Source organism: Trachinotus anak, unplaced genomic scaffold (genome assembly GCF_046630095.1).
Source record: "Trachinotus anak isolate AG129_WGS33_773 ecotype Australia unplaced genomic scaffold, CSIRO_AGI_Tana_v1 ptg000031l, whole genome shotgun sequence".
NCBI classification, from domain to species: domain Eukaryota; kingdom Metazoa; phylum Chordata; class Actinopteri; order Carangiformes; family Carangidae; genus Trachinotus; species Trachinotus anak.
Window position 1 is genome coordinate 7,433,042 of NW_027273882.1, and position 13,150 is coordinate 7,446,191.

The window sequence follows — 13,150 nt, forward strand, 5'->3', positions numbered from 1 at the left end:
CGAGCAGAGTTTCAAAACCGCTCTCCAGAAAACTGGGGGTGACCTCACAGAGGCTGCGTCCATCTTTATTCACAGTCTGTGATCAAAACTCCTGTTTCTTGTCGTGTTATTTTTTTTATTGTCCAGATTTAACCGAGTTGTGAGTCTGAGAAGAAGGAGAGCGACTTTCAACAAAATGCATCAGTTGGGTTCAAAGGGTGAAACGTTTCAATCTGTTTTTGTGAATCTGCTCTGTTGTTAAGTACCACGCAGCCTGTGTGCTGTTTACTGAGAGCGCTTTCACAGGTACCACTGCGACAGCCAAAGATCAATACGTCTGTCCTCCCTTTCATCTGAGCAGCAGCCGCAATGTAACAGCCATTATCTGTCCATTACGCACTGCTGCTGCAGCCATTACTGTAGCCTCCTCTGTTCGTAACTGGAGGTGAGCAATTTATGTTTAACAGAAAGCAAACCTGATGGTAAACAAGACCATTTGATCCCCCTCCGCTCTTTCCACAGCTGATAATAAACACTGAGCGGTGCGAGCACAACATCCAGATGGGCTCCAGCTTTAATAAAGATCTGTTTCCAATGACAGCTGGACTCTGGACTCAGTGACGGCTCAGTGCTGCCATCTGGTGTCGCTGATGCTTCACAGCTCAATGAGCTTTAAAGGCCGTGAGTCCCACTCCAGCCCTGCAGCAAGTAACTGCACGAGTCTCTTTATTGCTTTTGGTTTGTGACAGTGATTTAAAAGTCAGAGTCCTGGTTATATTCAGACTCATCAGGTCTCCTAACGTCCTGGGTCAATATGTCTAATACAGATGCCTCTCTGTTCTTCACTGTGGTGCATCGTCATCATCATCATCGTCACAAGAGAAAGATGTGTTTTCTGTGTGAGCTGTGAGAAATGACTGAGCTGGTGAAACTCTCAATCTTTGAGGGTCTGGTCATGTGGACCACGGTTTGGAACGGGTCCAGTTATCCTGGTTTTTATTTCAAACTGACTCTGACCACTCTCTGATCTCAGTTGGATCAGGTCTGGTTTTTCGTGGATTGGGACATGCCCAGCACCAAATACTAAGGTCAATCATTCTTTAACACTTGTGGTTAAAATCTATTTAAAAACCGTCATGACCACAAAAGCGATGGAAATCTCCATCTGTCCCTCTCTGTCCATTTGATTCATTCATTCATCCCACATGGATTTATGAGCCATCAAATGTAGAGATCAGATCGTTCGTACCCTGAACGTGTCCGGGGAGCTGAGGTGAAACTTCTGCCTGATTTCCTCGGGCGCTCCGGCGCACAGTCGGTAGAAGATGTGGTAGTTTCTCTCCTCTTGGCTCTGTCTGCAGATCCTCGACTTCTCCAGCAGGTAGTGCGACACGAAGCCGCCGACCACGGCATTCTGATGAGAAAACACACAGATAATACATGTGTGGTTCCAACACTCATGTCACAAAAACACACTAATACTTGTAAAAGTAGGCATCTGTTAATGTTGACCTCATATCCTGTTACATAACTAATGACACAATGTGCAAGGAAACAGAAGCTTTAAAGCTCCACCCAGTCTAAAGGTAGACGTCCATGTGTTTGTGATTATAAAGCAGGTCTAGGTTCTATATTAATACTGTGAAAGTATCAAAGCCTCAGTCCACAGAGAAATGCACACAGCCTGTATTCAGACACTGAGCTTTAAAACCAGCCGTCAGGACTTCTGGAACTTTGTGATGTCACAACAGAGCAGTAAGCCCCGCCCACCTGGACCCACCATCCAACCTTGCAAGATTTGGTTTTTCTAAATTTTTCCTGATATCTGCTATATTTTATTGGATCACTCAGAAAGCAGTCAGCCAATCAGAGGAGAGGCTGATAATCTCTCTTCTGATTGGCTGACTGACCTGTTGTTACTAGAGCCTCAGAGAGAAGCCTGAGAGAGGAGATGTAAAACTACACTGAGATGGTTTTTGGTTCTTGAAACCACAAATATATCTTCTGATGGAGATCAACACTTCAGATAAAACACAGGAGCAGTGTAATATATGGGACCTTTAATAAAGCAGCAGCGATTTAGATGGAAAAAACTGCAGATAATAAAGTCGGAAATGGGGAAAGACAGAAAGAAAAATGAAATCTATCTGGAAATATGCTGATTTATAGCAGATATGCACAAACCGCTGTAACATATACAGAGACAGGAGAGAAAAGTGATAAAAACTGGAGAAAAACCTCATTACTGTTTGTTTCTTTTTTTTTGCTGTGTAAGCATCTACGTGGGTTCAGGGACTCTTGTTGTTTGTGTTTATTCATGAAGCAGAGATAAACATTAAGTGGATATGAAGCTCAATACGAACACCTCATGCTGCATAACCACAGCTATTAGGCATCATATTTAATTCATAACCTCTTATTGTTTGTAAAACTCTGACCTCAGGAGACAAACTCTGAGGTTTAAAGATGAAAAAAAACACAGCACACAGTACCTTCTCATTGAAGTGGATTTCCACAAACTTTCCAAAGCGGCTGCTGTTGTTGTTCCGGACGGTTTTCGCGTTTCCGAAAGCCTCCAGCAGAGGGTTCGCTGCAGGGTCGGAGGGGGGGGGAGTGGGGTCACAAACACAGGCAGAAGCAGCAGAAACAGCTGATTCAAAGAGCGGGAGTCTGGATCTTACCTTCCACTATCCTCTCGTCTATGTCCTGACCTGTTCCATACGAGGTCGTCAAGTATCTGTCGACAGAAACACACAGTGCAGAGTTCAGAGTGACGTGGGGATGACAGGCAGCGACTCATTTCCCAGAATGCTTCATGGCTTCAGTTAAAGATGTAACGTCGCCTCTGACGACTAAGTTTGTGGCACTGTTGAATATATTTCAGGTATTTTCAGTTTTTTGGTTTTTTTTGGTCGCCTCAGTGAATAAACTGTCGTATCACTCGACCCTAGAGTTCAGTCTCCAGGAACAACTGACTGGTGTAGATCTGTTAAAACAAAATATTCACAAATATCTTCACAGTTGTGTGTATTTATAAAAAACAAATCATATATTATTAGTGTAGTTGTTGCCTCTGGTCTTCTGTCTTTTAGACTCATTTATATATTTGTATCTATGTGCAGCTTGAGTCCTGTTGTTTTTAACAGCTGCTGTAAATAAAGTTTAGTCAAAGGTTTGTTTTTAACTGCTGGATCTTTCACTGTGTGTTGTGACTTTATTGTGCTGTTAAGACCAGTTCTTGTGTTCCTGTTACACATCTTGTCATTTCACTTTGACACTGATGGATTTAATCACTGATTCCACACTGAGCAAGAATTCACCCAGTACAGACGTCTCAAAGTTCTCCAATTATTAACATTTAAACAAATAACAAATTAAAATGAGTAAAAGAAACTCATAACGATGGAACGTTACCAGGTTCAAATAAACCAAAAGTTTAAACATATATAAGTGATCGACTCAAAATTGAATTTCTCCAGAACAAGTGAAGGCCTGAGAAAGTGACCTTCTCCCTCTGTGATGTATAAAAGGTGCAGCCTCATCTTCATCCTCATCCTCACCTGAGCACAAACTTGGTGTTCTCCGTCTTCCCGGCTCCAGACTCCCCTGAGACGATGATGGACTGGCTCATCTTCAGGACCTTCATGTCCCTGTAGGCCTTATCAGCTGATAGAGTCCACACACACACACACACACACACACACACACACACACACACAACAGGCTGTTAGAGCAGATATTCAACTGCTCATCTTCTTCTGCTGTATAAAGGTGATTATTTAGTCTGAGTGTAGACAAACTGAGACGTTCAGGGGACTGTGGGAAATCTGAGCGCTGACTGCTGCCTGGTTATAACTGAACTGACACTGCACAGAGGAAAATACTCATTAGCAGCATCAATTCATTGGATTCATTAATGATAAGAAACATATAGAGCATCACCAGACTCTTAATCTTAATCTGAATTTGTCCAGTGACTCTGCTCCAATACTTTATGTTGCATCACTATGTTGCTTTTGCCTTGTTTTGATGGTAACAGAAGATAATGAATTAAACAGCAGCATCAGCATTTCTAAAAATATCAAAGTTAAAAAGACTTACAGATCACTACTAAAGTACATTTGCCTCTTTTAATTATTGTATTAGTCCATGAATGACACTGTCATCTCACTGACTGTTTCTGTTCCTTTCCATAAACCTCGGTCAGGAAGAATTTAAGGTTGTAAAATGACTAAAGCCAAATTATTTCCCCCAACAACTGGTGTGAAAAATCAAACAACACCTGTCTCCTTCAAAATAAAATCATCACATGATGACCAAAATAAAAGTAGAAGAAGAAAAAACATGAGGAAATCTGCATTTTGTCAGTTTAGTCAGTGCAGCTGCTGTAATATCAATGATGACTAATCAATAACACAGTCAGTTTCCTGTGACTCGGAGGCTTTTACCTGACAAACACTGAAACTCTGTCAGTCTGTGCTGTTCCCTGACCTGTTCACACTGATCATATTAAACTCTGTGTCCCTCCCACACCTCACCAGCTACAGCACACTGAGCAGAGCTCGTTCTCCTGTTAACTGAGGCTTCACCTCAGCAGCAGGTGCGTTCACTCACCGATGGCGTACACGTGCGGCGGCAGCGTGCCCAGAGACCGGCCCCGGTACTGCTTGATGGTCTCCGGCGAGTAAAGCTTTGGGATGTCATAGTAGGGGTTCACTGCGATCAGGATGTTGGCTACAAACGTCTGACGGAGGAGGAGAAGAAGAAGAAATCGTTCAGGAACAGCAGGTGACAAAACTGACGATCTCCAGAGGCCACACAATCATCCGCTTTCCTCTCAACCTGCAGCATGAATTTCCCTTGGTCATATCCTACATTTCCCAGAATCCCACATCACAGTTTCCAGTTTATTAGGTACTAATACAACAGTGCTGCAATAAATCCTGCTTCATGAAGGTTAAAATGTTCAGAGGTGTTGAAACAAATTCAGGGTCATTTTGGAGGTGTCTCGTATTTCATCCACCACAGTTCTATTAATGAGGATGAAATAAAACCTGGACAACAATAAACACAACAGCAGCACAAACTACATCCTGCAAAATGTCCATAAAGCTCTGAACAGTTTCAATAAAACTGAACAATCAGGTCCATATGAAGGTGGAATTTACTGCAGGTGACGTTTCACAGTCACTTCCTCCTTCAGCCACTAGATGTCAGTGTCCACTAAGTCTGATTCACAGCCGACACCAGCTGCATCACCTCAGAGGAAGACGAGGATGACGAGGGAACATGACTGAAGATTTCAGCTTTAGACCATGAGAAAGACATTTTAACCAAATCTGAACATTTTAGGAAAATGTAATAAAACAACAATTTTTTTTTAAAAGTGAAAACTCAAGACAATTTACAACAATTTACAAAATCTGGACGTTTTCATAAGTGACAACATTTTGCACAGTGAAGAGATAAAAAAAAACAAGACACATTTGGAGCGAGAGAACATTTTTTGGAAATTTAGGTTTTTTGGAAAGTGATGAAATCTTTGGAGAGTGAGTCTATTTTAAGAAAGGGAGGACATTTTTAGAGGGTGAGGACACGTTGTCTGGTCCTCTATATTTGGTCAGTGAGGACACTCATGAGGACACTGGAATTTATTATGGACAACAATGAAATCTTTAGAGAGAGACTCTGTTTAAAGATGGTGATGGTCAACTCTGTCCGGTCTCCTTCCACCCTCAAAGACCTGTGTGAGGCGTTTAGGTTCGTCATGGTTAATGTTGGGGGCTTATGGGTAAAGAAAATCACAGAGGGTCCTCGTAAAAACACAAAACCACAAGAGGAGAGAAAAACTGAGTGAATGAATAAATGTGACGTGTGTGTTCACGTGGTGATGTGAGGTGAATGTGACTGACCTGCTCATTGTAGAGACCTTTAAATAAAATGATTTTATTACTTTGATTTTATCAGGTCCACTGTTTACATCTCTTCTTTAATCTTTCATTTTTTATATGTGAAGAACTTTCAGCTGCGTCACTGACGGAAATCATTATGATCTACAGCACGACTGGGTGTGTGTGTGTGTGTGTGTGTGTGTGTGTGTGTGTGTGTGTGTGTGTGTGTGTGTGTGGTTCAGTAAGAGGAGGCACCCAGTTTTGTTTGACACCACAGCTGTGAATGTGTTCAGCCACAGTTTGTGCTCTTATGTAATTACTTGTGTTTATTTGTGTTGCTGATTGCATCCAGAGGGAAACCAGACATGTGTTTGGGTCCAGGGTTGAAGATGCACGTGTTTCTCAGGCTTTTACTTCTGTTTAATTTGAATAGCAACTCTGGTTTATTTCTCTCGTCAGTGCCAACACTTCAGTCAGAGGCACTGAAGATATTGTGCCGTAAGTATTGACAATTTAAGCATGTTTTAGCACAGCCCCACCTTTATTAGCTTTATTTCCTCATATCAGTACTTACATAGATTTTGTCTTTGCTGTATCTCACACGAACGTTGTTGAGCAGAGTGGCTTCATTCAAGTACATCAAAGAACCTGAGAGACACAAATAGGAGAGAAAAAAAGTTTACAGGAGCAATAAAGACAACACACAACACAAGCTGCACAACCATAAAAACACAAACACACACTGTCAAAAGCTTAAAGAGCCACTTTACTGTAAACCAAACCAAGCTTCTCATCTCACGGTACTAAAACTCTTCTGTGTCTTTAACATTGATTTAATTATTGCATCTGAGAGTTGTAGGCAAAGAAAATTGTTGGAAAACTTAAATATTGAGAAAAACTACAAGTATGGAACCAAAGTTAAAGGTCTGATGATGATACTGACTGTGTGGGGACACTTTTCTACTGTAGCAACAATCTGTGATTTATTCTGATGAGATCTGAAAATCTTTTGGAGAGAAGCTTTAAATTTGCTCAGAGCAAAGTTTCTCCAGGACAGTGCAAGTTAAACTGAAGTGATGCAACATTTGGATTCAAGCCAAACAAGAACCAAGATTTTACTGAGGAAAATCTACAGCAGAAGTTCATTTTTCTATCTGAGGATTTGTACAGTCGGTTGTGGATCTTTAGGAAATTATGTCTCATTTTTACAAATGTATATATAATGAGTTGCACTTTAATCAGTTAAAAGTCAAAACTCAGACATAAAGAGCTTAGTTATATTAGAAGGTAAATGATGGTAAAACAAAAACAAACTCACAGTTGTCCTCCACGTGTTTGTTGACATCGTCCTCTGCAGGGAAGACTTGGTTGATGGGAGCCAAAAATGTCTGCAAGACAAGACAGAAAAGAAAATGAGTAAAGAAAATGAATCATTTAAAGGAGCTATATGCAAGTTTTCTCTGCCGTCGAACACGGTTTGTTGCTGGGAGCAGGTGATGGTGGTCGTTTACCAAGAGCTTCAGCCACAGTTGTGTTTACGTTACTAGAGGTTATAACACGCCCTCCGAGCAGCTACAGACTGGACGCTACACTGGTAAGTAAACAGCTGCTAATGCTAACGTTGGCTATGTAGCAATAGCATACCTTCCAATTAACTCCTTTAAGTCACACATGAGAAAACATCACCAAGCTCCAAAATACAAACTCGAGTCTGTGTGTTTATTGCCATCAAAGAAAGAAAAAAATTATTTTTCTGATAAATTTAATTTACTGATTAGTTGTTCAGGTTCATTAGAATAAAAGAAAATAAACAGGATGAAATAAAACCACATCAACAGAGGAAACATTAATGATTGAGACTTTGTTTTTCTATACGTGGCTGATGATTTAATATCTTTAGGTCCATCACTGCATCAACTTAAATGTCAACTACATACTTCCATTATAAAAGGGTGAAAATTAAATGTTTCTATCAGTTCTTTTGAAGGATTTGGGGGGAAAAAATCACAGGAGCTTTTTGTCTTTTCTTTCCACTCCATTTTTGGAATTTTTTTCTGTCCTGACACTATTTCAGGTTTGAGTCTTGTTTTTAAACCAACTGTCCAGAGGCTAAATATACCAGCGGCTGCTGCTCGGGACTCGAAGGCCTGATGAATTATTTGCAGGCAGGAGGTAACAGGATCAGTGAAGGGTGACTGACAGAGGACAGAGGACAGTCAACACATCCACAGCAGGGAGGCGCCACTGCATTATTAACCACCCAGTCACCTCACAACAGAGATAACAGAACATTTTATCCCAAAGACAAGAATTCACAGACAAGAATATAAGAGAAAAGTACATTTAATCCTGTACTTTACTTGAGTATTTTCATTTTGTGCTACTTTGTACTCGTCAGTTCATTCATTACTGCAGCAAAACCTCCTCAATCAATCCCTCTGTTCTATCAAGTTATATAAAAATTCAGCCGTACAGTCGTCATGAAGGAGGAAATGATCTCCAGAGACCAGAACAGTTTCTGTCCCAGGCTGTGAACATGGTTCTTTCTGCTGTAAAGTTGGACATTTGAACATGGGAGTCTGTGGGGACTGACTCACTGCTGGAGCCAGACTCTAGTGGTCGTTAGAGGAACTGCAGCTCTCAGCTCTTCACTGTTGATGCTTCAGTTTCACTGCTTCGTCACTACATGTCTTAACTGGACATCCCATATGCTGTTACGTTCAGGATCAGTTAGGCTCCATCATTTGGCAGATAAGAGTCATTTCAAAGCAGAAACTGTGAACATGTGATGGTCGCAGGTTCTCAATGTGAGAATTTGATGCTCCGTCTTTAAGTGAGTGAAGTAGTTAATTAAATACTGTGGAAGTTTTTGACTGTAGGTTGAAAAGATATTTGATGATGTTGTGTTGGACTCTTGGACATTGTAATGGACTTTTGTCACTGCCCTACTATACATGTTCTACTTCCTACTGTTCCACCTTAAGTCTACTCTTACTCTAAAAGCTCGGGGGTTCCAGCTCTCCACATTCCTCAAGCTAAAACCAACCACACCGAACTAATGCAGGAGGGTTTATGAGGACACATGTGACCTCAGTGTTTTGGAGACCTGTGGCGGGGTGTTGGTGTTTCTGTGTTTCTGCCGACCAATCACTGCCAGCTCCTGTAAGCTTCAGAAGGCTTTCTCTCTCTCTCTTTCTCTCTCTCAAGGTCGGGGCCATTTAAATCTGCCCAATTAAAGAGGCACTGCGGGCCCTCAGTGGGCCAAGGCCGCCGTGCCAAGGTGACGTACAGTCGATTCATTCTTTCCAGCCGTGGCATGTTCCACATTCTCAGCCCAAACTGGACGGATTCCACAACGCTGCGCCGCATGAGGAGAATGGAGGGGAGAAAATAGGGGGGGAGGTGGAGGAGGAGGAGGAGGTGGAGGTGGAGGTTGGTGGAGGTGACGCAAGGTCAGTAATCTGAGAGAGAAAGAAGCTAAACACTGTTCACCCTTTCACCGCTGGAGGACTCCTTGTTCTTCTTGTCTCTGAAGATCATTTCTCTGGTGTTTTATCTGAAGTGTTGATCTCCATCAGAAAATAAGAACCAAAAACCATCTCAGTGTAGTGTTACATCTCCTCTCTCAGGCTTCTCTAGTAACAACAGGTTACTAGAGCAGATTTCAGGTAAACACTCACAGAAACCAAATCCTGCAAGGTTGGATGGTGGGTCCAGGTGGGCGGGGCTTGGGGAAAAAGGGCGATGGCTGCTTTGTTGTGACATTTCTGAATACAGGCATTTCTCTGTGGACTGAGGCTTTGATACTTTCACAGTATGAATATGGAACCAAGACCTGCTTTATAATCACAAACACATGGACATCTACCTTTAGACTGGGTGGAGCTTAAGCAAAAAATATCCCTGCCTCCCAGTGGGTGTCCAGTCTCAGAGAACTGGGGTTTACAGAATAATTTCAAAATTTTTAAGATCATATTCAGTTCATCTTTATATTAAAATTCCTACTTAATGTCACATTAGTTTGTGCCTCTTTAAATCTCAGACAGCCTCCTCTTCTGTAATAATATCCTTCAAAATGAGCCAAACACCATTTTCTCCCTCAGCACCTCTGAAGCAGATCAAACTGTGGACGCCCTCAGGGAAACACAGACACTACAGGACAAAGACTGAGCCATTGTGACTGATAGTATGACAGGGTATCATGCTCTCTGTCTTTCTCCTGACGTCCAGTCCCTGGAGGTCTGCCAGCGAGTGAACACATCGACAGGCACTGGCACAAACTGGCCGCGGCAGGACAGACTGGACATTGTTCTGGTCCGGACTGTGACAGGCCTCCGCTGCAGCCCGGAAACTGGCTCTGAGAACGGATCTGAGGAGCACGAGCTTCCATGTTTCCAAAGCAGTGGTTACACTGTAAAAACTGTTTTTTTTCTTCCTTTAGATCTGATGGGTTTTTCTTTTGAGCAGCAGTAACCAATAAAGGCCATTACTACCCTAAACTGAACCTCCCAGGAAACACAGGCTTTGTCCCGCCCTCAACAAACTACCTTTAAAATGCTTCAGGTCAGAGACGCCTAAAGTTTGGGCCATGTTGTTTGGGTTTCTTCAGGTGACCAACAAAAGGCTCCATCAGTCACTTTTTTATGACTTCAGATCTAAGCTGCATAGTTTCAAGATGCAAAATCAGATCTTAAGCTATGAAAAGCTACACGTGAATCAATTTGAGCACTTGAGCCGTTTCAAATCGATTTTCACCTGAGAAAGTGAGAGTCTACAGCTGCTTGTCTGATTTCATAATAGGATGAAGGACAACCGGACACACTGATGGAGGGAGGGTCAAATAACAAACCTGCACTTGACAAGACTTAACACCCAGCCATGGCCCCGCCAGGGCTGAGAGCAGTGGTTGTTGTAGTCCTCTGAAGTGTAGAGGAGGTACGTCATAAAAGTTACATCACTGCACATTCACTGATGTAAAACTGCTGTTTTATCAATTTTTTTCAATCAATCAATTAATTGTTTAGTAGAGATTTCACTGAGCTGAATGTGATGTTTTCAAATGTCTCAGAAAAAACCCAAATATCTAGTTTACAATATCATATGACAGAGAAAATACTTTCAATATGAATAAATATAAATAAAAACCTGGTTGAAAAATGACTGAAACAATTCAGTGATTAGCAACAACAGCTGGCCAATAGTTATTTTTCTATCAATCAACTAAATGATTGACTTTTCAGCTCTTCATTACAGGAGCTGGTCGGATAGACAGTGAGTTTGAGCTGGAGAATAATGTTTATGATTAAAATGATAAGATTTAAGAAAAAATGAAGGAAAATTAATGAAAAATGTGGACAAAAAAACAAAAACAAAAACAAAACAAAAAAAAAACATATTTCGACTATAAATGTTCCACATGTGATGGACCCCACACACACTGAACGCACTGTTGTTCCCATTAGACGGTGACAGTCCTGTGTTTTATAGACTGACAGTAAACAGGAATTAGTGAGGAGGCTCTTTGAAAGGGAACCCTCAGAGTCAGAGACCTTCCGGGGAAAGATTACCAGGGTGGACACAAAGCTTTAGGGGTTACCGCGGCGACAGGCTCTTGGTCACACTAAAAGCTTCTCTCATAGCGCACCTCGTCCAAAGCGGAAGGAAAGTGGATTAACGGTGAACAGGGAAGGAGATATCAAAGTTTGTCTTGCTGCGGAGAAGCCACTTGACGTCAGGCATCACTGATTAACTCTGTACTCGAGGCTGTAAACTGCAGGGTCTGCAGGTGGATCACTCACTGAACGATGCTTTACTGCCTCCAGAGCTGCCGCCTCTTCCTCATGAGATGAAGTGACTCATTAAATTGTTAACATGCTGCAGGTAGAAGCTCGATCAAGGCTCGACAGGACCCTGCAGCTCAGAGACGGGACCAGAGATGATCAGTACGTTTAGATTTCCACCTGAGTTCTGCAGTGATTTACCACTAAAACTGTGGATTTGTGGACGTTTTCATTGTCTAAACTTGGTGCCTACATTACCCATGATGCCACTCAACCACAGCTGAAACATTTAACACCAGTCTTTGCCACAGAGACTCAGTCGTACAGACTCTGTGACAAAGCACCTGTGAGAAAATGCAACAATACTGAAATGTGGTGGAACAGAACGTCAGTTTCATGCTTCTGGGTGGCAACTTCCCCATAGCAACAGTCGCCGAGGGTTATGGGTACTATTGCATTAAGTTTTTTGTCAGGGAGGAAGGTGGAAAACGACATAATAACTCTGTGTTAATGTGAAACAGGACAAGTTAGAGAGGAATGAACCAACAGCTCCTCGACAGTTTGTGTGTCTCTGGTGACAGAGGAGCGTTGAAATGGAGCTGCTGCTCTCTCACCTTTCCCTTCTGTTTGAGGGGCTCGATGGTGAGGCTGTCGGCGCCGATGTCCACTATGGTGCCCAGCTGGAACCCGTCCGCTGGGTGGGGCGCCCACACCGGCTTCCCATCCTCCATCGCGCCGCTCTGCAGGCTCTGGAGAACATCACACACACACACACACACACACACACACACACACACACACACACACACACACACACACACACACACACACACACACACACACACACACAGAGTCAGGGGTGTGTTTTGTTCAGCCTGTAACATCTGACATGACATGTTCACGTGGTTCGTTCATGAGCTGAATTTCACGGCAAAATAACCTCACAACGTGTGAAGAGGGAAAGAAGCAAAACAGATTTATGTTGTTTTCCTCTGTAAACAGGCTGCAGCAACCAAATCAAATACCTACATTTACTTCTGTTAATGCCACAAGCCTCTGAATTACACAAGACCAATGTAATACAATACATACATACTTTATTTATAGTGAAAGCACAGAATAAAATATAAAACAAGATAATTGTTCTGATAATAACTGTGTTTGAAGGAAAGCAAATGTGCAGTTATTCAAATGTGAGTGATTGAAGGGTAGAAATACTGTAAAAGAGCAGGATGCTACAAAATACCCCACAATAAACATGGTTTAATTGCTGTTTATCACTAGAATGTGGATATCTAAATGTTTTTTTATGCTAAACTTCTTATTTCACTGATATTTGCATTTTTAACCCCATCATACAACAACTGTCTTTAATGATTTACTGAATATCAGCCAGAGGATGATATTTGGATATAAGCTATAAAGTACTGGACAAACCTGTCTGTCCGACAGCTGGTGGGATAGTTCACTAAAACTCAGCCTAATGCAGTCAGGGGATCA

At 42.0% G+C, this 13,150-nt stretch overlaps 1 protein-coding gene across 11 annotated transcripts in view; it reads right to left on the reverse strand.

The window, feature by feature from the left end:
* LOC139612448 (unconventional myosin-VI) overlaps nt 1-13,150 on the reverse strand; it is a 121,501-nt gene that overhangs the window by 88,447 nt on the left and 19,904 nt on the right. For all 11 annotated transcript variants that reach the window (XM_071468034.1, XM_071468033.1, XM_071468031.1 and 8 more), the window contains exons 2-9: nt 12,265-12,399; nt 7,189-7,258; nt 6,445-6,518; nt 4,594-4,723; nt 3,540-3,645; nt 2,661-2,716; nt 2,472-2,569; nt 1,229-1,393 (exon numbers count right to left, since the gene is read on the reverse strand). In XM_071468034.1, the coding sequence (XP_071324135.1) occupies nt 1,229-1,393; nt 2,472-2,569; nt 2,661-2,716; nt 3,540-3,645; nt 4,594-4,723; nt 6,445-6,518; nt 7,189-7,258; nt 12,265-12,381 (816 nt within the window). In that variant the 5' untranslated portion in view covers nt 12,382-12,399. The remainder of the gene's footprint in view (nt 1-1,228; nt 1,394-2,471; nt 2,570-2,660; nt 2,717-3,539; nt 3,646-4,593; nt 4,724-6,444; nt 6,519-7,188; nt 7,259-12,264; nt 12,400-13,150) is intronic.